At 40.8% G+C, this 23,908-nt stretch overlaps 1 protein-coding gene across 5 annotated transcripts in view; it reads left to right on the forward strand.

Moving 5' to 3' along the window:
• WASHC3 (WASH complex subunit 3) overlaps positions 1-18,338 on the forward strand; it is a 132,874-nt gene extending 114,536 nt beyond the window's left edge. The window contains exons 7-9 of one of the 5 annotated variants that reach the window (XR_006819575.1): positions 12,450-12,601; positions 13,792-13,875; positions 16,048-18,338. Coding sequence is in view for 1 of the 5 variants with exons in the window: in XM_046011097.1 (XP_045867053.1) it covers positions 13,792-13,819 (28 nt within the window). In the remaining 4 variants the exon portion in view is untranslated. Of the gene's footprint in view, positions 1-12,449; positions 12,602-13,791 lie in introns of all 5 variants that reach the window. The other 4 variants (XR_006819574.1, XR_006819576.1, XR_006819578.1 and 1 more) reach the window with 4 other exon arrangements.
• Positions 18,339-23,908: the final 5,570 nt, after the last annotated feature.

A 23,908-nucleotide genomic window follows, 5' to 3' on the forward strand; every position in this document is an offset into this window, starting at 1 on the left:
ACAGAGGGGCTTCCTGAGATCTTTCAAAGTGTAATTTCTGCTTTTAATGAGAAATTACATATCCAACCAGATTCTAACCAACTCAATCAATATTCTGCCTCTGATAGGAACACTGAGGAAAACTTAAGAATATCCTCCGAAGTCCTTCACTTCCATTAATAAATTATTACAAATCTAGCACCAAGGAATCTAGATAGATCTTTCATGAAACTAGTTATTTTCAGTTTGTATCACTTCTCAGAAAAACAAATTCCAGGCATGTAAAGTTGTACTGCCCTTTATATTTTTCCTAAAATACCACCTTTAGCCCTCTAAGAAGTGCTTCCCCATTAAGCCTGTATACATTACTGCTTGATTTGTAAATGAGAAGTTAATGTATCTTTCCTCACAGAGCCCGTTTCCTTGGTAAGTTCAGCACAATATTGATAAGAAATCCTATACTAGGCCTCTCAAACCGGGTCTCTGAAATTCTGGCTGAAAGCTCACAACAGATCTGGGTCCAGTAATAAAATCCTCCTCAAATCTGGGAGCACTCAGCTCACTCCTGCCTTCTCAGTCTTTTAAGTGCCTCCTTCCCATGCTCCTTCTTTTCCTTTCCCCAGTTCCTTGCAAAATCTTGTTCCAAAATGTCAGTCAACCATCAGCTAATGGGATCAGAAGTTGCTTCACAATCACAAGACCTCCTGTTCCCCAGCCCAGGGGTCCCCATTACCATCCTGTATCCCAAGATGACCTCCAGTCACCATGACATAAGAAGACATTTCAGAGCAGCTTTATAAATGGAAAAACTCATTTGTTATTTTTTCAAGGGACCAAGAAAAGAAAATGTTATGAACAAGGAAATTGTTGGTGGGTCACTGGCTGAGACACTGAAATTTGAACACTGAACAATTAATTTGATAATATAAACAGGTTTCGTTATACAGATTTTAGGAATATGATATGAGTAGTCTGTTGTTTTGAGTTGTAGAAAGTTCCTCGCCCTACTGCACCCCCACTCCTACCCCTTCTTACTATGACTTGGCATTCTCCCTCTTACTATTCTACTCTGCTGTTTGTTTTCTCCATCTATGCCTGCTGTTGGGAGAGCAGATGAACTGCACTTGGCTTCATGTGGCTGCCTTGCCTACACTTATTCTGACATTTATTCTGGTTTCCTATTGTGTTTCTGACACACATTTTTAAGGGTTCCATTATGTTGGGCTTTTTTCCCCTACTCTCTTCAGAAAAATTGAATTTTCAGAGGAATATTTAAATTTTTTTGTTTAATGTTTCTCTCTAGTTCTTTGTCCTGTTTCACAATTATAGCCATGTAATCCATAAGGAATCTATTAATATGTAAGAGGCTTTGAAGCTACCAGATGTGTGTGTGTGCATGCATGTGTGCACACATGCACACTATTTTTTTTCTCCTTCTCGCAGAATCTGGCTGCTGCCAACCACTGATTTAGGAATGTTTAGGGATATATGCCAACTCAGTCAAAATCATTTTGGTAATGGGAACCCAACAACAGTCTCTGTAGACCAGTGGAATTTATTGCTTGCTCCAGTATTAAGTAATAGTACCAACAACATTTTAAATAAAGAAGAGTCTGATAAGATGTGAAAGAATGTCAGGATAATTCATTTTGATCATAAAACAATGCTTGTTCTGGATTGAAATATTAAAGGCACAAATAATCTGATGGTCCATGACTTCCTTCCCTTGACCTGGTATAGGAGTATGATTCATAGCTTACTTCAGGATTGAGGATTCATACAAAGGCTGCTACATACACATCCCTGTTTTCATTCAACAAATATGTATCTAGTACTGATTATGGGCCAAACACTAGCCAAGGCATTGGGACTGCAGTGGTGAACAGGATAAACACAATTCCATGGGTGCCTCTGTGGCTCAGTCATTAAGCAACTGCCTTCAGCTCAGGTCATGATCCCAGGGTCCTGGGATAGAGCCCCACATCGGGCTGCTTCTCCCTCTCCCTCTCCTCCGGCTTGTGTTCCCTCTGTAGCTGTCTCTCTCTGTCAAATAAATAAAATCTTTTAAAACAATAAACGCAGTTCCTGCCACATGGCACTTTCTGAAGGAAGATGTCTTGGCTGCATAGACTACTTGCTGTTAAAACATTTGAGGCATCTCAATGTGGTTTTAATTTGAATCTCCCTGATGGCTAGTGATGATGAACATTTTTTCATGTGTCTGATAGCCATTTGTATGTCTTCATTGGATAAGCGTCTGTTCATATCTTCTGCCCATTTTTTGATATGATTATCTGTTTTGTGTGTGTTGAGTTTGAGGAGTTCTTTATATATCCTGGATATCAACCTTTTGTCTGTACTGTCATTTGCAAATATCTTCTCCCATTCCGTGGGTTGCCTCTTTGTTTTGTTGACTGTTTCCTTTGCTGTGCAGTTAGAATGGCCAAAATTAGCAAGACAGGAAACAACGGGTGTTGGAGAGGATGTGGAGAAAGGGGAACCCTCTTACATTGTTGGTGGGAATACAAGTTGGTGCAGCCACTTTGGAGAACAGTGTGGAGATTCCTGAAGAAATTAAAAATAGAGCTTCCCTATGACCCTGCAATTGCACTACTGGGTATTTACCCCAAAATACAGATGTAGTGAAAAGAAGGGCCATCTGTACCCCAATGTTTATAGCAGCAATGGCCACGGTCGCCAGACTGTGGAAAGAACCAAGATGCCCTTTAACGGATGAATGGATAAGGAAAATGTGGTCCATATACACTATGGAGTATTATGCCTCCATCAGAAAGGCTGAATACCCAACTTTTGTATCAACATGGATGGGACTGGAAGAGATTATGCTGAGTGAAATAAAGCAGAGAGAGTCAATTATCATATGGTTTCACTTATTTGTGGAGCATAACAAATAACATGGAGGACATGGGGAGATGGAGAGAAGAAGGGAGTTGAGGGAAATTGGAAGGGGAGATGAACCATGAGAGATTATGGACTCTGAAAACAACCTGAGGTTTTGAAGGGGCGGGGGTGGGAGATTGGGGGAAGCAGGTGGTGGGTAATAGGGAGGGCACGTATTGCATGGAGCACCAGGTGTGGTGCAAAAACAATGAATACTATTACGCTGAAAAGAAATTAAAAATTTAAAAAAAAACAAGACATTTGAGGCATATGTATAATAAAGTGATAGTGAAGCTAGAATCCTACTGAACTATGTCCTGATCCAGGCTATATCACTTTTACCTTGAACAATTTATGTGGCCTCACTTCAGATTCTCAATTAGTAGAACTCACATCATAGGGTTATTGTTGAGGGTTAAGTGAAAAAAAATCTTTGTACAGCTTTTAGCAAAGTGCTTGGTTAAGAACAAGTAATAGTTGTAGTAGTAGTAGTAGTAGTAGTAGTAGTAGTAGTAGTAGTAGTAGATGAGAGCCACACTGGCCTTCAGCAAAGAAGGGTAAATTTCCTCATTCTTGACACAGCAAGTTCATGGAACCAACCATCACTAGAAAGTCGCAGATCTAGCCCACCCTGGAGACTCTTCAATTTGAGGGAGAGAAAAAGAAAGTGTTGCCCAATGCTCAGATCCACATCCTTTTCTTCTAAATCTACAGTTCCTCCTACTGCTCATGGAAAGAAATGTAGCTCCTTCCTCCTCCTGCCCAGGAGGGTAGTTGCCATCTCCACTGTGGTGAGGATCCTTCACACTACCTGAGCCATGACATCTCAGACTCCATAAGATGCAACCCCCCTCATCATCCCTGAGATCTTCCACCAGTCACTGGACCAGTGGAAGCATACCATGCTTGATATAGACTCTTCCCATCCACTCTGTCCCTGCTGTTTCAGCAGGATCCCCGTTCTGCTCGATATTGAGCCTAAAACAGCAGATCTAGAACTTCCAAGGTTGTTGGGACCTTCAGGGCTCACAAGAAACCCATCTTTCTGATGGATCCTCGATTGTCTTTCCCTTTGGTACAGCCCCAATTTCAAACACTTATCTCCAAAGGAGCACACAACAATTATCACAAGGCTGCCATGTGCCATAATGCCATGAAGCCCTGACACCATGATTACCATACCTAACCAGATCTCTCCCAGAATAGTCACAATGTTCTCCTGGGCACAATGAGGGCTACTCTGCCCAAGATACCATGCAGAGAAAAAAAACTGTTTCCATTTTGCTCCTCTGCTCCTATGCTTCTTCAGAGGCTATGTCTTCTACCCAGCAGGAGAAAGAAGTTTGCTTGGTTTCCATCCTAGGGATCTAGGTGCAAAAATAACCTAGGTGCAAAAAAGAATCCACTGTAGTCAATCTGCCCGCTCCCTTCCCTATGAATGGGGCAGGCACAGAAAATTTCCCCAGATCCTGCCCAGCTCATCTACCTCTAAGGGGCCTTACAATAGCTAGTGTATGAAAGGAAAACAAATTTAAATGAAATAAACATGAACCTCCTCCTAATAATAATAGTGTTATTAACCCAATACTTACTGAGTGCCCAATTAACTACGTGGTGCCAGAGGAGAGACAAATCCTAGCCATCCTCTTGGTAGTTTAGCAAGATGCTGGCTTAGCAGGTCTGTGCTAGCTTGAGGGAAGAACAGGCTGATGCCAGAGGCTAATCTCTAGAGGCGCTGTCTTCAAACAAGACTGTTTCCCCAACTAGGAAATTTCCTGTATCACACAGTATACCATATGTTCTCTGCCATCCTTATAAATCCATAGAGTAGTACAGGACAGGGTCCTTTCCTTGGAGCTATTTCCCAGGGGTATCCAGCTGTGGTCAGTCAAGCACATATCTCTCTGTTGGATAATGGCAGCCATAAGTAGTCGTGGGTTCTGCCGCCTCTTATGTGGAAGCTTCCCCAATAAACTGTACTTTGCTTTCTGCATATCACTAGTAAGGAGTGTTTCTCTGCCACCATGGCATGACAGCATCAGACCCCAGGAAATTAGCCAGCTTGCAGGTGTGAAGTCACAAGGTCTCTGTGCACAAGTTGTTAACAGTTTCATGGAAAAGAACTCAAAGGCGATAATAAATGCAGTACATTTATAGACACTTGATGTAAGAAGGGACTTTGACAGGCTGTCACTGCACCCCCACGCTAGGCAACAGATGATAATCTTAACTAAGATGCATGCTTCTGCCTATATTAGCAAACTCCTTAGAGAGTCATTCATAAAGGGCGCCCACACTGGTTCCTGGACCCTCACTTTCACTCTTCAGGGAAAAAAGAAGTCCCCATAGATGACTGTATCTAACAAGAACTTGCACTAGGAGCAAACCCAAAATGAGGCTATATTCACTAATAAATATAATAATAATAATAAAGTCACTAATAAAGGAACTAATTTACTAATTTTTGTGGAGAATAAACCATCCACTCTTTATTCACATTGATTCATTTAAGAAAGTTAATAGAAAATATATATTCACATTACCCACAATATATTTATACCTAACATGAGCCATCATTCCAAATGAATGGAAACATGGTCATTAGCCCTTTGAAGTGAGATGGCAAACGTAGGGAAATACTCAGGCTGGGACTGCTGTGTTCAGATTAGGCCTTACACATGAATGCAGGGCTGGAGGCTGGAAGGCATGCTGAACTCGGGCTTATACACCTCTCTTAGTCTGTTTGTGTGGCACCCAGAGGAAGCAGTGCCTTACTTTTCTTTCACACATAGACCCTAGCCACCCACAAAGCCTAAAGGAGTCCACTTTTCCTCATTCACCTGCCTGAAAGGGCTCCTTTTATAATTGGTATAATTTGTATGTGCTAGCAGGTGTCTTACCTTTCCCCAAAGCCTTTCACGACTTGATAGTTCCAAGGGCCAGTGGGGTACAGGGCACCTGACTACTAATAGCTTGAACCATCCATCCCCATTTGGAAATGACAATTTCATAAAGACATTGGATTTTTGGACTCTGGTCTTCTCCCAGTGTGTAACCAGGGAGCTTTAGAGAATAACTGGTCCTGCTCATCAAGCTTTTTTTTTTTTTTCTACAACCGAATCTTTTTGAGATATTTGTAGATTCACATGCTGTTGTAAGAAATACAGAAAGATCTCCCATCCAAGTACTAACCAGGCCCAACCCTGCTTAGCTTCCAAGATCAGATGAGATTGGGCGCATTCAGGGTGGTATGGCCTCCGAGAAACAAAGTGAAGGTTTTAGAGGGGAGGGGGGTTAGGGGGATGGGTAAACCTGGTGGTAAGGTATTATGGAGGGCATGTATTGCATGGAGCACTGGGTATGGTACATAATCAATGAATCTTGGAACACTGAAAAAAATAAAAATAAAATAAAAAAGAAATACAGAGAGATATACTATGTACACTTTACCAAGATTTAATTATTTGAAACAACATTTGTTGAACAATTTTTCTTTGCCACCCATTTCAGGACAACAAATATGTCCGAAATGGGATCCCTGAGCTTCTGTGCCTTTAAGTTCTCATGATGAAGACAGACACAAAATATCTCTTTAATGAAGTTCATTGTGCAAACTGCCAAGACGGAAGTGAGCATGTTGGAGGAAGAGTCCTGGGCAGTGCCTCGGGGGATGAGTAGAAGTTTTTCAAGAGAAATGGGTATTGGAGGGGCAATCTGGGCAGAGAAAACAGCATGAGCAAAGGCTCAGAAGTATGAAATAGCCTGGTGTGTGCTGGGAGCCATTCAAGTAATTCATCATGGATTGGAACAAAAAATTTAAGGAAGGGAGTTCAGAGGTATCTGGGGAACAAGAAGGGAATGTTGTGTGATCCTGGCCTCCCACATTCTGAGTGGGGGAAATGAAAAACAGATGGGAAATGTGCTCCCAAACATGGCCCAAGCATGGCTCTAGGAGGAGGAGGAGAGAATCTTGTTCCTGTTTGAGGGGCTCACAGAGCTCTCATTTCCAATTTTTGGACTATGGCCCACTTCCTTCTGTGACCTCCACCCAAAGTCAAGGACAGGAAGTCTAGCTCATATCTTTCCTCTTCTGCACAAGGGTGGCAATTGGAATGAAACAGAGTGCCCCCCTCTACCAATCTGAACTACCACATGAGGCAAGGTACCTTCACCTCTCATTTGGCATGAAGTTTACCCAGAAGGACACAGAAGGTAGTTGATGATGCTGCCAGAAAACTCAGTGGAGAGTAACCAAAGTGGGGTCTGTAGGGCAGACGACCTGAGCTGGGAGTCAAATGGGAATTCCATCCGTACTCCGAAGAAATAGAACACCCCCGAAAGCTGAGATGAGGCCAGTTAACCAGGACTCTAGGCACTGACTGAGCTGAGAAACAGCAGACCTGGAATATTCTAGCCATGGATGTCCACAGAAGGTGCCAGTAGAGCAAGGAGTAACCAGGTAAACAGGGAAATAATTTCCTCAAAGACAGTGAAAATCCAAGGAGTAGCATGCATCTGAGCCCCCACCAGCTCACCTCCACAGTCATACAGTAAGCAAATGTGTGTGTTTACAGGCATTCTGGAGGAGAAGTCAAGGAAGGCATAACTGAGATACTTAACTGTAAGTTTCCTTATTACTCAGCAGAATGGGGCTCCTAAGGAAGATTAAGTAGTTTACAGAAAAATAAGAAAGTCTCATTTTCTTGGAATGAATGAGTATATTGTGTGTAAACAACCCCTCTATATATGGTTTATGAAACCCCCCAGTAGGGTTTTGGGTGAAATAATTCTATTTTAATATGGAATGACAGGGATTCTGTGCTTTTTGGTGACTTTTGAATCATGCCATATGCCCTGCAAATACTAAAATATTTTAGTATGAAGAAGAGATGAGTTACTTTCTCACCTGTCCTTGATCCAAAATGTGGCAATCCTGGTACATCCCCAGAAAGTGGGGGATGTGGCTTTTATAAAAGGACTGGGACAGTTTTGGATCTGTGAACTGGTTTGTTTTAGAACAACTTGGGAAGGTGAAAGATAAAGGAGATAAAGGAGAAAGCAATATTGTGTGTGGGTAGAGTTTGGAATCTGAGTAAGAGAAACTTACCTTCCTGCTCTGTGTCTCCCTTTATCCTCATACCACTACCACACCCAGTGGTACCAGATGTGTGAGGGTCTTCCTGCACCAGGAAAGTCTGTGACACCAGCTGGGTGCCCTACAATTCAAATCAATTCTGACACTATCTACCTAGAGACAGCATCAGATCCACAGGTTAATGGCTCAGTCCCACAAGACAGCCTCCACCAACACCACTGTAGACACTGACCCAAGTCCAGATTGTCACCTGTGGTCCTAACAAGCTGTAGGTCAGAGGTTCCCACCATCCCCTCCTCAGGTTTGATTAATTTGCTAGAGCGGCTCACAGAACTCAGGAAAACACTTTCCTTACTGTTTACTGATTATAAAATGATATGATAAAGGTTACAAGTGAACATTCAGACAGAAGATACACATAGAGCAATGTACAGGGAAGGAGCATGGAACTTCCATGCTCTCTCTCGGTATGATACTCTCCCAGTCCTCCAAGTGTTCACCAATCCAGAAGATCTCTGAACCCCCATACTTTTTTTTTTTTTACCATATAATGTATTATTTGTTTCAGGGGTACAGGTCTGTGATTGATCAGTCTTACACAATTCACAGCACTCACCATACCCTCCCCAATGTCCATCACCCAGCCACCCCACTCCCCTGCAGCAATCCTCAGTCTGTTTCCTGAGATTGAGAATCTCTTATGGTTTGTCTCCGTCTCTGGTTTCATCTTGTTTCGTTTTCCCCCCTTTCCCCTATGATCCTCAGTCTTGTTTCTTAAATTCCTCATATCAGTGAGATTATATGATACTTGTGTTTCTGATTGATTTATTTCACTTAGCATAATACCCTCTGGTTCCATCCACATCATGGCAAATGGCAATATTTGGGGGTTTTCAATGGCTGCATAGTATTCTATAGTGTGTGTGTGTGTGTGTGTGTGTGTGTGTGTGTGTCCCACATCTTCTTTATCCATTCAGCTGTTGATGAACGTCTAGGCTGTTTCCATAGTTTAGCTATTGTGGACATATTGCTGTAAACATTCAGGTGCATGTGCCCCTTCAGATCACTACATTTTTTTTTGCCTTTATTTTTTTTTTATTTCTTTTCAGTGTTCCAGAATTCATTGTTTATGCACCACACCCAGTGCTCCAGGCAATGCATGCCCTCCATAATACCCACCACTAGGCTCACCCAATCCCTCATTTTCCCCCCAAAACCCTCAGATTGTTTCTCAGAGTCCACAGTCTTTCAGGGTTCATCTCCCCCTCCAATTTCCCCAACTTCCTTCTCCTCTCCAGCTCCCCATGACCTCTGTGTTATTCCTTATGCTCCGCAAATAAGCGAAACCATATGATACTTGACTCTTTCTGTTTGACTTATTTCATTCAGCATAATCTCCTCCAATCCTGTCCATGGTGATACAAAAGTTGGGTATTCAGCCTTTCTGATGGAGGCATAATTCACTGTATATATGGACCATATCTTCCTTATCCATTCATCCGTTGAAGAGCATCTTGATTCTTTCCACAGTTTGGCGACTATGGCCATTGGTGCTATGAACATTGGGATACAGATGGCCCTTCTTTTCACTACATCTGTATCTTTGGGGTAAATACCCAGTAGTGCAATTGCAGGGTCATAGGAAAGCTCTATTTTTAATTTCTTAAGGAATCTCCACACTGTTCTCCAAAGTGGCTGCACCAACTTGCATTCCCACCAACAGTGTAAGAGGGTGCCCCTTTCTCCACATCCTCTCCAACACACGTTGTTTACTGTCTTGTTAATTTTGGCCATTCCAACTGGTATAAGGTGGTATCTCGATGTGGTTTTGATTTGAATCTCCCAATGGCCAGTGATGATGAACATTTTTTATGTGTCTGTTAGCCATTTGTATGTCTTTATTGGAGAAGTGTCTGTTCATGTTTTCTGCCCATTTTTTGACATGATTATCTGTTTTGTGTGTGTTGAGTTTGAGGAGTTCTTTATATCCTGGATATCAGCCCTTTGTCTATATTGTCATTTGTGAATATCTTCTCCCATTCCATGGGTTGCCTCTTTGTTTTGTTGAAACAGTCAACAAAGAAAAGCTTTTGTTGTGCAGAAGCTTTTGATCTTGATGAAGTCCCAAAAATTCATTTTCACTTTTGTTTCCTTTGCCTTTGGAGACATATCTTGAAAGAAGTTGCTGTGGGCAATGTCAAAGAGGTTACTGCCTATGTTCTCCTCTAGGATTCTGATGGATTCCTGCCTCACATTGAGGTCTTTTATCCATTTTGAGTTTATCTTTGTGTATGGTGTAAGAGAATGGTTGAGTTTCACTATTCTACACATAGCTGTCCGATTTTCCCAGCACCATTTATTGAAGAGACTTGTCTTTTTTCCACTGTATATTTTTTCCTGCTTTGTTGAAGATTATTTGACCATAGAGTTGAGGGTCCATATCTGGGCTCTCTACTCTTATCCACTGGTCTGTGTGTCTGTTCTTGTGCCAGTACCATGCTGTCTTGGTGCTCACAGCTTTGTAGTAAAGCTTGAAATCAGGCAACGTGATGCCCGCAGTTCTGTTTTTCTTTTTCAACATTTCCTTAGCAACTCAGGGTCTCTTCTGATTCCATACAAATTTAGGATTGTTTGCTCCAGCTCTTCAAAAAATGCCAGTGGGATTTTGATCAGGATGGCATTGAAAGTATAGATTGCTCTAGGCGGTATAGACATTTTAACAATGTTTTTTCTTCCGATCCATGAGCATGGAATGGTCTTCTATCCTTTTGTGTCTTCTTCAGTTTCTTTCATAAGTGTTCTGTAGTTCCTCAAGTACAGATACTTTACCTCTTTGGTTAAGTTTATTCCAAGGTATCTTATGGTTCTTAGTGCTCTAGTAAATGGAATCGATCCTCTAATTTCCCTTTCTGTATTTTCATTGTTAGTGTATAAGAAAGCAACTGATTTCTGTACATTGATTTTGTATCCTGCCACATTACTGAATTGCTGTATGAGTTCTAGTAGTTTGGGGGTGGAGTCTTTGCATGTCATCTGTGAAGAGAGTGAGTTTGACTTCTTCACTGCCAATTTGAATACCTTTTCTTTTTGTTGTCTGGTTGCTGTTGCTAGGACTTCTAATACTATGTTGGACAAGAGTGGTGAGAGTGGACATCCTTGTGTTCCTGATCTCAAAAGGGAAGGCTGCCAGCTTTTTCCCATTGAGGATGATAATTGCTGTGGGTTTTTCATAGATAGATTTTATGAAGTTGAGGAATGTTCCCTCTATCCCTATACTTTGAAGCATTTTAATCAGGAATGGATGCTCGATTCTATCAAATACCTTTTCTGCATCAATTCAGAAGACAATGTGGTTCTTCTCACTTCTCTTATTGACTTGTTTTACCACACTGATTGATTTGTGAATGTTGAACCACCCTTGCAACCCAGGGAAACATCCCACCTGGTCATGGTGGATAATCTTTTTAATGTACTGTTGGATCCTATTAGCTAGGATCTTGTTGGGAATCTTAGCATCTATATTCACCGGGGATATTGGTCTGAAATTCTCTTTTTGGTGTGGTCTTTGCTTGGTTTGGGGATCAGGGTAATGCTGGCTTCATAAAAAGAGTCTAAAAGTTTTCCTTCTGCTTCAATTTTTTGAAATAGCTTCAGGAGAATAGGTATTATTTCTTCTTTGAAAGCTTGAAACCATCAGGTCCTGGGCTCTTGTTTTTTGGGAGGTTTTTGATCACTGTTTCAATCTCATTGCTAGATATTGGTCTATTCAGGTTGTCAGCTTCTTCCTGATTCAGTTTTAGAAGTTTATAGTTTTCCAGGAATGCATCCATTTTTGTCTAGGTTGCTTAACTTATTGGCATATAACTGTTGATAATAATTTCTGATGATTGTTTCTATTTCCTTGATGTTAGTTGTGATCTCTCCCTTTTCATTCATAATTTTATTAATTTGGGCCTTCTCTCTTTTCTTTTGAATTAGTTGGTCAATGGTTTATCGATCTTATTGATTCTTTCAAAAAACCAGCTTCTAGTTTCATTGATGTGTTCTACTGTATCTTTAGTTTCTATCTCATTTGGATCACTACATTTTGAACCTCCATACTTTTGAGATTTTTATGGAAGCCTCATCATCTAGGGCATGACCAATCATTAACTCCATTTCTAGTCCCTCTCCCTTCTTCCAAGCTTGCAATCATGGCTTGGTCTTTCTGGTGACAAGCCTGCAACGAAGAGTCACCTCATAAAACAAAGATGCTGTTCTCACTCAGGAAATTCCAATGGATTTAGGAGCTCTGTGTCAGGAATGGGGGTCAAAGACCAAATATTGACACAAAAGATGCTGCTACTACTTTGATCACTTAGGGTATTGTAAGAGTTTTAGGTGTTCTTTGCCAGGAACCTGGGGCAGAGATCAATACACATTTTTTTTCTAAATTATCTCATACCCTGGGCTCTGCTTTGTCTTCTCATTTTAGGACCCAGGCTGGAAGAACAGTCCCTACAAGGGACATACCTGGAGAACCAGCCAAACCTTAAGATAAGTCTTATACCTTCTGCCTGCATGATGAATGCCATATTTACTCACATTTCATTGGCCAAAATATATCACATAGTCACACCCAATGAGGTAAGGAAATGAAATCTTCCCATGGGAGGTACAGTTAATCACCTGACAATGGACAGGGAGGAGTGACCAGTAACTGAAAAAAAATATTATCTAGCATGATAATAAACACTGATTATAAATGAAATAGAAAACATGGAAAAGAAGAGTATAAAAATTACCTGTAATTCCATTGTTAACACTATGATGTATTTCCTTCCAGACTATGTGTCTGTGTTTTTGATTGTTTTTTTTTAAGATTTTATTTATTTATTTGACAGAGAGAGATCACAAGTAGGCAGAGAGGCAGGCAGAGAGAGAGGGGGAAGCAGGCTCCCTGCCGAGCAGAGAGCCCAATGTGGGGCTCGATCCCAGGACCCTGAGATCATGACCCAAGCCAAAGGCAGAGGCTTAACCCACTGAGCCACCCAGATGCCCCGTGTTTTTGATTGTTTTGACAAATTTAGGATTACATAACATCTGCAAGTATATACCCACTTTTTAAGCTGCTGGTTGATATAGAATTATATAATGAAAATTTTCCCTCATGAAAAATCATTCCTTTAAAATATCACATTAAATCTCACACAATTTTTATATTAGTTTGTATAGGCCAGGTTTTGTAACAATAACCAAAAAATCTCAACTTTTTGCATAGCTTCAAGTAAAAAGGTTTCTTTTTCCTTTTTTTAATTTTCAGTTAGCCAACATATAGTGCATCGTTAGTTTTTGATGTAATGTTCAACGATTCATCAGTTATGTATAACACCCAGGGCTCATCACAACCACAAAGGTTTATTTCTTATTCGAGCCACATGTCCAGTGCAATTTGACATAGCAGTTCTGCTTGTCTTGATCATTCAAGCCAAATAGATCAGCTACCATCTCAAATGTATCTGGCTATTGTGTAAAATTTAAAATTAAAATTAAAGGAGAAAATAGGAAAACATACATTGGCTGTTAAATCTTCTGCCCCCAAAGTTTTCACATTTTATTAGCCAAATCAAGTCACATGGTGCAACATGTATTTTTTTTTTAAATGGACACAATATTTTGCAGACCCTCCAACCAAGAGGTTAAGTCTTATTTTTCTACCCCTAGACTCACCTTGGCCATATGACTGACTTTGGCTAATGGGACAGTAGCAAATATAATGTAAGCATAGGCTTAAAACGTCCTTGTGCTTTAAGACTTGTTTCTCTTAATGCTTTTAGAACCACCCAAGATTTACATAGAGGATGACAGATCACATGGAGAGAGAGGCCATGCTCTCCCACTGTTTCAGCTATCCCACATAGGTAAGTGAGGTAATTCTCAACCATCAAGCTCCATCCAGCCTAGACCAGAAGAACCATCCAGCCAATTCACAGTTTGAGAACTTTTGAAGCCACTTTTTAAAGTGACGTGTTATGCCATAAGACTGACTTAAACATATCTATTTCTAATTTCTTCTGGGAGAGAGCCATGATATTTTTAAAAAGTCTTATTGACCACTTCAATATGAAATCTTATGCATGTGCCGTCATCTATTTAACCATTTTCTTATCATTAGAATCACACTGGTACCTAACGCATTATATCACATTCATTATAACTAAAATTAACACTGCCATAAACATCTTTGTGTATAAATTTTTACCCAGGTTTCTGATTATTTCATCATAACAGATTGGTGAGAGAAAAGTTGCTGTCAAAATTTAAGCCTCTTAATAATGACCAAATTTTGAACCAAAAGGATACTAATTTATAAATCCAATGGAAGTACATAAGCATATCCATTTCTCTTCACTCTCATTCAGCATCTAAGTATGAACTTTTAAAAGCATCTTTGTTAATCTAATGAAAGAAAAGTCTCATTTAAATTTTAATTTCGTTGTGAATTGAGGATCACTTTGTCTTACATATATTGTTAACAGTCAATAATTCTTATATAATATTTGGTGCATATGATAATATTTCCTTATTTTTCTGTATTAAATTAAATCCAACTTCAGTGTCCCACAGGGCAAAATTGGCAGAAAACTCAACATCAGGTATTTTTTCCAGTTTCTTTTCCCTCTCTTGATGGTGAGGAACCTAGAGCCCAGAATGGTCATTACAAAGGTGGTGGGGCTCTGTACTGGTGCCTCATCTCCCTCCAACCTAGATGCATGGGAAACTTTATGAAGGGGTGGGACCATCTGGGTTCCCACAGCCGTGAAGTTAATGTTCAGTTTTTACATTTAAACATACCTAATTCAGGTCCATCTATCTCAGAGGCCTTGGAGTGGGTGCAAGTCCCCTCCTGCTCAAATCTTCAAGTACCTGTTCCTTGCCCAATATCATATTCTGTCAGCACCACAAGAAGGCAGGATACAGTACTCCAGTTCCCTTTATTTGGCAGAGTTATAATTTGAAAAATCTTGTGTGGCTTGTGGGGGTGGGGAGATGATGAAGGTGGCTGGGATGACAAGAGGTTATACGTACATACTACATAATGCTTTTCCCAAAGGAATGTGTAGGTATCTCAGAAAACAAACAGTGTAACTGTTAGAAGCATAATATAAATGTCAAAAGTATAAGAAATTACATAGAGAAGTTTTGAACTGTAAGTCATCATATTTCTTCTGTAATTAAGAAAAAAGATCACAATAATTTTAGTGAGTTAGAAAAGAAATGCAAAGTCAGACTATAAACAGACAATGAACTTCATGGACAGACTTAATATTGAGGCCCTCTATATCCACACGTCCCATCCCCACTATTTTTTCATACCCTGCTCTTTGAAAAAGCTTCATTTCCACCAGATGTCATGGGACATAGTTCCGTCAGTCAATGAACTGACAACTGTTCTCATCATCTGGTGGTGGGGTGGACCCCAAACCCAGTCACATTCATTTGCCTCCAGGCAGCATACAATCCTATCTATAACATATTTTCAGGTAAAGCAGCTGAGTGACAAAGCAAAGTCCTCATGAAACCCACTAACTGGCCACCCACTGGGCTATGTGCTCCTATGTTATGGTGGTCAGTTGATGCAAGGGCATTGCCTGCATCTAAGACAGATGAGGAACTTGTAAGAAAACACACAAAGACTGCTGATGCCAAACACGTTATGAGGCAACATTTGCCAGTGCAATCTGTGTGTTATGTCTTCTACAAAAAATGTCATCAAAGGAAAGAAATGGAAACCATTCCCCAATGTAGGCAACCTCTCCTTGCTCACATATGCTTGAGCTGGGACAGTGGATACAAAAGTGGATGTGGGGGTGGAGGGATGCCTGAGAAGGAAGACTGGAAAAGGGGTCAGCTCTTCTACTAAGAATTTGTTGCTAGAAAACAAGACGAGCTGTTAGATGGACACACACACACACACACACACACACACACACACACACACACACCGCCCCATAGAGCTGTTTTACTCCTCTAAGTCAACCCGGAGTTTTTTGATGTAGTTACTCCATCATAAAATTTCAAATCTTCTTAAGATTCAACTTCAGCTAAAGACCCTGAAGAAACAATGCCTCCTTTGAAAGAACTGAAGAGTCCAGAAACTCCTAGTTTCAACCAGCCACTGTCTAAACTGACTACCTGCTCTACAGCCTGATGAATGATAAACCTTCATGGACTGGGAGAGAATTCCATGTCAAGAATGTCTGCTTCTGAGAGCTAGTTCTGATTGCCCTCATCCCCATTAACAAAAACAGATGTGTGCTCATGAGCAAAGTAAACATTCAAGGCCAATATATGTTCCTCTCTGCCAATCTAGTTTGGCACTTCAATATGAGCAAATAGTCTATGAAGCAGAGTGGAACTTTTCTGTAACATTGGTGTCAAGTGACGGGACTCACATCTGTGTATTAGGTTAACTGTTATATTAAATATCTATGGAATAGACTCTTTCTGTTTCATGGGGAATGATTTGAGCTATGATTAAATCTACTGACATGGACTAGTTATTCTCTAATAACTGAGTTTGAATCCTGACTCTGTTGCTTACTGTCTATGTAACCTTGTGCAAGTCATTTAACTTCAGTTTCTATCTCCAAAATGGAGGTTTTAATAGCATGTATCTCCTACCCTGTCAGCACTAAGCATGAAAAATGTGAGCTCATTCTAGGATTACTCCATGACACCAGAGGAAGTAGAATCCAAGAAGGCTGGGTACCTAAACTTGTCTTCATTTATTCTTTCATCAAATATTACTGAGTACCTACAGTGTGATGATGAAAGACATAACTCAATACCATCATGGAATTTATGGTTTCCTGGTTCATCCACCACCCTGGATGTGACCCTTCAATATCACTCAGCACCCTGAGCATGGTGCTTCTCAAAGTAATTTGAACATAAGAATTACCTGACGTTTTAAGACCGCATCCTGCTGAATATCCTAGGAAGATTCTGACTTCCTTTTCCTCACTGGCAAAATGGGAGCAAAGCAATCCCTACCACAATCTTTTTGTGCATTTTGAAAGAAAGAGCTTTGGAAAGGGCTTTGGAAACCATGAAGTTACTTTCCAGTGTGTGCCATCCAGACTCTCTCTGGGGGTTCAGAGAAGCCAGCCAAGGACTACTCAGCCTGTGTTCTATCTCAGTGTCCTCTTACCCACCTCCTCTCTCTGCACTCTCTGGAGACATGAGTCAGTGGCCACCTGCCCCCCCCCCTTTTAACCTAATGACCTAATGGAGCTCAGACTGAAACCAGCCTCAAGTCCACCACCAAGGTGGACACCTGTATTGTATTCTATGAATGCCTATTATAAGGCTTCAGGGGGCCATTCAGTGGCCATACCTGGTGGTTTTCAGGGCACAGCCCTGCCTTCCCTTCTAAACTGCTGAAACTGGAGATAAACCCAAATATTAGAGTGGTGAACAGCAGGGAACTTAAGAAGAACTTAGTAAGTTTTCCTCACCCAGCCCCTGTCCACCTCTCCAGCTTTATCTCCCCCTTCTCCTTCTCTTCCTCCTACATCCATCTAACCTCTGACTACCTCTTCCCTTTTTTTTCAGTAATAAAATCCTCCAGTTTTTAACTGGCCACAAAGCCATCTAGAATAATGACTACATTTTCCAGCCTCGTTGCTACTATGATCAATGGAAAGTAAGCAGAAATGTCAAATGGCCGCAACTGGGAACCGTCCTCCATAAAATAACTGGCATGTGTTTTGTCCCTTTTCTATCCTATCCTGTCCTCCATCCCGCTGCTTGGAATGTAAATGTAGTGGCTAAAGCTTTAGCATTTATTTTGGATGTTGGGAACAAGACTACCCATCAGGAGAATTAGAACAGAAAAGAAGCCTGGAGCCCTGAGCGCTGTGTGGAGCCAAGCCTGTAGTTTGGTCTTGAATTACCAACCTCTAGACTCATACGTAAGAAAAAAACAAACTTCTGTCTATTTTAAGCCACTGTTATATTGGGTTTCTGCTACTCACATCCAGAATGAGTCCTAACTGATAAAGTGCTCAGAGCAGGATTCTGGAATTAGACGGCCTAGGTTCTGTCCCTTATGAGCTCATAGACACAGGTAATTCACTTCACTTCCTTGCCCCAGCTGTTAAATGAGAATGCTAAAAATAGCGTCTACCTTCTAGGTAAAAATGAGCTTATACACATGAGGCTTGAAATATGTAAAGCCTGGCACGTAATAAGCATCTAGAATAAAGGTATGCCCCAAAGTAGCAAGATTGAAGGTTATTCTTCTCTTGAATCAGGCATGGGCCTTTTTAGTGCTGCAACAATGGCAATAGTGCTAATAATAATATCTTTAAAAGTTTAGGGAACAATTTGCAGGAATCTTTTCAACATTGCTATGAATGACATATTATGACTTGCATTCCACAAAGAAAATGAAAGTCTAGAGAAGTTTACTAACATGCAAAGATCACATAGCTACTAAGGAGCTGCGGCAGGATTCACATCCAGGTCTCTAACTCCAAATTCCCTTCATTTTCCACAACGGTTAAGTGCAAGTTGTTGTATTGCTACTCATCCCTATCATGCCCAAACACGTGATTTTTGTGAAGGGACTCCCAGGCTCTATTTTTCTATTTGTAAAGAATCAAAACAAGTCCGCAAATTCCCTGTGTAAGAAACTTTGTTTTCTGGCCCCTGACAGCTAACACAAAAAATGTTAGCCTTCGAACATACTTTGAAAAAAGGGATCCCATCAGAGCCCAGCTCAACAATGGCAGTAGAGGAAAAGCCTTGATCCACCTTGATTGCAGTCGGGTTAACCGGGCCTGAGTCTGAGTGACTCACCCTAAAAGGGGCCAAAGAAGAGTCCAGTATCTGGGACAAGGGTGAAGATCACGACAGTGCATGTGTTTTGAATTGGAGATTCTTTGAACAGAAGCAATTTGGAAGCAGGACTGGAAGCTGCTGCTAACTGGAACATTGTAGCCATTTTCCATGTTCCCTGAGGGCAAGGCCAGTAGCTCCCATCTCTTTAGTTAGATGCTAGGAAGAATTTGCTCACTCTAATGATTGTGAAAGGCAGACACAAATGCGACTGTAGAATATTGCTATCTGTACAGATTTGAAAAAGTTATAGGAAAAAAAAATCTTTCACACATAGAGGATATGGACTGAGCCCCACCCTAGTAGAAAATAGGAGTTGAGTGCAAACAGTAAAGGTGTAATGGTTCTGAGCAGTGAACACAGACCTGAGTACAAATCCTGACTTATAGGTTCGGTGATTTGGGCCCACCTCCTCAGCCACTTGGATCCTCTTCCTCCCCTCTCTATAAAGAGGATCATACCTCTGAGAGTGACTGTGAGGTTGAAAAAAATATGTCCAACAATACAGGAGTTGTTAAATAAATACTCATTTCACCCTTTTCTCATGAATCTTTTCCTCTTCTGGACTTTATGATTCAGTATTTCCTGGAATTCTCAGGTACCATAAAATTTCCAAAGAGCTTAAATTGGTTAATTAGCTTTTGAGCTCTTCCCAACATCTTTCTGAGAGAAGTGAGTGGTAGAGCTGGGTCAGAAATCAGTCAAACTGGGCTTTGCCTGCTGGTCCAGCAGCACCCTCTCACAAGCCATTTCCCCCATCCCCATGCTCTTATGGGGCAAGAATGGGAGGGTCACAAACCAGACACTCCTCCAAGATGCTCCACACAGCATATAGATTCAGCATGGAATGTGGCCATTGCTGATGCACCTTGTCGCCTGCAGAGAAGAGTGCCTGAAATATCCTAAAATGTTGGGACTGGGGTCCAACACGTCACTGCATTGCCTGGAGCATCAGGTCCCCTCTCCAGTACACAAGGTAAGGATGAGATGAGGTGAAAGCTGAAGTCACCAAGCTCAACATTCCTCTGAGCCAGGAAGTAGAGAATGTCTATAGGTGAAAAGTGATTTCTCGGTCCTCTGTTCCTTTCTGTACGCTATACTCCTGAATCCACCGTGTTTATACTTTCTCTTGAAGAAAACATTTCTTAGGTCTATGTAGTTTCTTTCCTAAGTGGGGGGCTCCTTGTCGGGGCCGCACAGGGGGAAGCGGGGAGTTAACAATGAGGGAGGAAGTAGGAAAAGTGACAATATCATCTTAGAACAGGTCACTCCAATCTCTTGTGTTGGCCTGGGTTAGGGAGGCCTGCCTGCCTTCTTCTACTTCACAGGAAAATGACAAAAATGAGTGGGGAAAAGTTATGTATCTCCATTTTGCCCCCAAGCTTCTTACAGTCTGCCGCATCATTAAAAAGTCTTACTGCATAAGCCTTAATTACACCTTAGAGAGAAAATATAAATTAAAAAGAACTTACATCCTAACAAAGTTTATTCTTTTCTTCGCCCATATAACTTTTTATTTTAAAATGAGAGAGTCGATAAAGGAAAAAATTCCTTTTCAACTCAGAGGCTCCATGTTTAGTCCAATAACTTCCACTGTCAATATACTGCCCCCAAAATGAATACAATCAACTGAAGAGAGTTGCTTTATATGATTTCTGTCTCTAAAGGTAAAGGGCACACATAGAGTCTTATCTATCCTGATTCAATCCCAATATTTACTCCAAAGGGGGGGGGGGAGAGAGAGAGAGAGAGAAAGACCCAAAAAGGAGAGGAATTGGCTCTCAGTAGCTTTCCATTCAGCTGGAAAAAGAATTGGGGCTGATTGCTACAACTTGACTTGGCCCTTGTGGCATTCGTGGAGGGGTGGCCGTTACTGCAATCCACTAGCGCCGCCTATTGTCCGCTTCAGGAAAATCACAGGGTAGCATGAACTGCTAAACCTGAATAGGTCATCCTAACAGCCTTTCAACCTTTCGGACAAAGAAATCTCAAAAACTTGAAACTGTGATTCCACCTTTAATTCACTGAGGGCAGTTTATAGTCAAGTAATAGTATTTTAGAGATTTATAGGATGTGAGGATCTTTAGAAAATATTTAGCCAAGGGGTGCTTGGATGGCTCCGTCGTTAAGCACCTGCCTTTGCTATGGTCATGACCCCAGGGTCCTGGGATAAGGCCCCCTGCATTGGGCTCCCTGCTCAGCGGGAAGCCTGCTTCTCCCTCTCCTACTCCCCCTGCTTGTGTTCCCTCTCTCACTGGGTCTCTCTCTGTCAAATAAATAAATAAAATCTTTTAAAAAAAGAAAGAAAGAAAGAAAATATTTAGCCAGTTGTTTTTTACCTAAGTACCTATTAGCTCTGCGATTTTAGCAGCTATTGTGTGAAACCAAAGGAGGCCAGGAAATGCTGAGTTAAATAAACATTAAGTAAAAATTAAATAAGCAGGTTCCTTCTGCTGGGCTACTCAGATCCTTTAATACAGATTATGTGTCACCCAAGGAGAAATGCAATTTCCCATTAACACTTGACAGAACAACTATTTTTAATACAAATTTCTTGTAGGGTCAATATTCCAGGATACACACTTGGGGAGTGATAAACAAGTGTAAATGATTATTCTACAAATTTGGAAACAGAGTCCCAGGGAGGTGCCAGTGACTGGGTGGTAGCAGAGCTCCCGTGAGGATCCACTGGGAGGCTCTCGAGCTCCCAGAGCTGCTTCTTCATCAGAGAGCCCCTCTCCTAAGAGCTGATCTTTAGCATTTCTGTTTGCATAAAGCGTGCTTATTTGCGGAATGCGGAATGGCACTGCCTTGAGCCAAGGGTACTGGGAAAGTGAAGTAGTCTTCTTTCAAGTATGCTCCAGCTCTTTGTAGAGAATTTGTTTCTGGTATTTTCAATTCAATTTCCCTATATCTCTTGTTAAGAACTTTTGTTTTATAAAAACCCTATGTTCAAAGAACCTAAATTCAACAAATACTTATGCACACAGCTTTGTGCTAGTTGGACAATAGAAAGAAGGGCAACATAACACACCACATTGTTTAAGAGCAAAGTTTTAGACATCAAGTTCTGGTTCTGCCATATTCGGACTGTGTTCATTTGGGCAAGTTACTTATTATCTTTAAGACTCAAGATATGGGGGACGCCTGGGTGGCTCAGTGGGTTAAGGCCTCTACCTTCGGCTCAGGTCATGATCCTGGGCTCTCTGCTCAGCGGGGAGCCTGCTTCCTCCTCTCTCTCTCTGCCTGCCTCTCTGCCTACTTGTGATCTCTGTCTGTCAAATAAATAAATAAAATCTTAAAAAAAAAGACCCAAGATATGGAAACAATCTAAGTGTCCATCAACAGATGAATGGACTAAGAAACTGTTATATATGTGTGAGTGTGTGTGTGTATTCATATATATATATACACATATATGTATGTGTATATATATATATATATATACACATATATATATGTTTGAACATTATCCAGTCTTTCAAAAGAAGATGTTAACATTTACAACAACATGGATGAACCCAGAAGAAATTATGCTAACTGAAATAAGCCACACATAGAAAGAAAAAAACTGAATGATGTCATTTATAAAAATATTGAATGCATAGAAGCAAAGAGTAGAATGGTGGTTACCAGGGACGAGAGGTAGAAGAAATGAGGAGCTGTTGGTCAAATGGTACAAATTTGCAGTTATATAAGATGAATAAATATAGAGACCTAATGTACGGCATGGTGACTATATTTAATAATGCTGTAGAGAATACTCTAGAAATTTGCTAAGAGAATAGATTTCCAGTACTCTTATCACAGCAATAACAAAAAATTGTAACTATGTGGGTAGAAGATATGTTAATTAGCTTGAAGGCAGTAATCATTTCACTATATGTATGTGTACCAAATAATCATGTTATATACTATAAATATATATAGTTTTTATTTAAAAATCAATTTAATAAATACATATAAGATTTAGACTCCCCATCCATAAAACACAGATTTTACTAATACCTTCACAGGATTGTGTTGAGGATTAAAGAGCCAGCACATGTAAGTATTCAAGGAATATTTGCTGCTATTATTATTACTGTTATGATTATTGATATGGCTGTTGTTATCCCTGTCCCCAACTTAAGAGCTCAGTTGAAGAAAGGAAACAGCATATCCAAAAGCTCCAAATGACAATATAAGGGAATGGATCAGAGATAGCAACTAGGTTTCATGCCACTTGACAACCCCAGGGCCTTTATTGCCAACCCCAGGGCCCCTATTAGCTGCCTCAGATTCTGTGTTGAGAAGAATTCTGACGTTCTTGCCAGCCTTGAAGGGAAGGAGCACCAATATCTATTAGTGATATTCTTCATGGGAAAGGGAATTTGGATAGGAGGCTATCCTTGCCATTCTTAAAATGAATGATGAAATGTCACGGGTGGCAGGTTAGATAGAACAGTCACTTCTGGAGGAGATAGGATAGCTGGACTTGGGGGACAGGTTTGATATGAATGGAAGGAGATGAAGTAAGGCAGGAAGAGGTATCTGGCGCCTGAAGTTTTCTGAGAAAATGTGCTAAGGATAAAACACACATAGCCATTCGGGTGACAGTAAGTAGAACAGCCTTTCTAAAGAAGTTCTGATGCTACAGATTAACTCTACAAATATGGTAACCAGAGATACTGAGCCAGTGACCCAACATCAAATAAGCAGTCCCATTGTTCCCATAAATCTCCCTCAGACGCACTGGGACATGTGCCTAAATTTGAAGTTCAGAAAATATGGACACCAGTAAGTCTCTCATACCATCTTGTCTCATGGAGCTATTCAAAGACTCCTTCCCTTTGCTCATGAGGACATCCTTTTGTGTTCAGTTCATGGTGGCTGTTCAAAACCCATCACTCTATGTGCACTTTACAAAGTTTTACAAATGTCTTCCATCACACACAGCTGGCATTGCAGCCCCAAGCATCTGAGATTCTCAACCAATAGACACACAGATTAAAAAGTCATTGAAAATGAAAAATGAAGTATCAACTTACCAGAAACTGTACCTGCCAA

Source organism: Meles meles, chromosome 7, assembly GCF_922984935.1.
Source record: "Meles meles chromosome 7, mMelMel3.1 paternal haplotype, whole genome shotgun sequence".
Taxonomy (NCBI): domain Eukaryota; kingdom Metazoa; phylum Chordata; class Mammalia; order Carnivora; family Mustelidae; genus Meles; species Meles meles.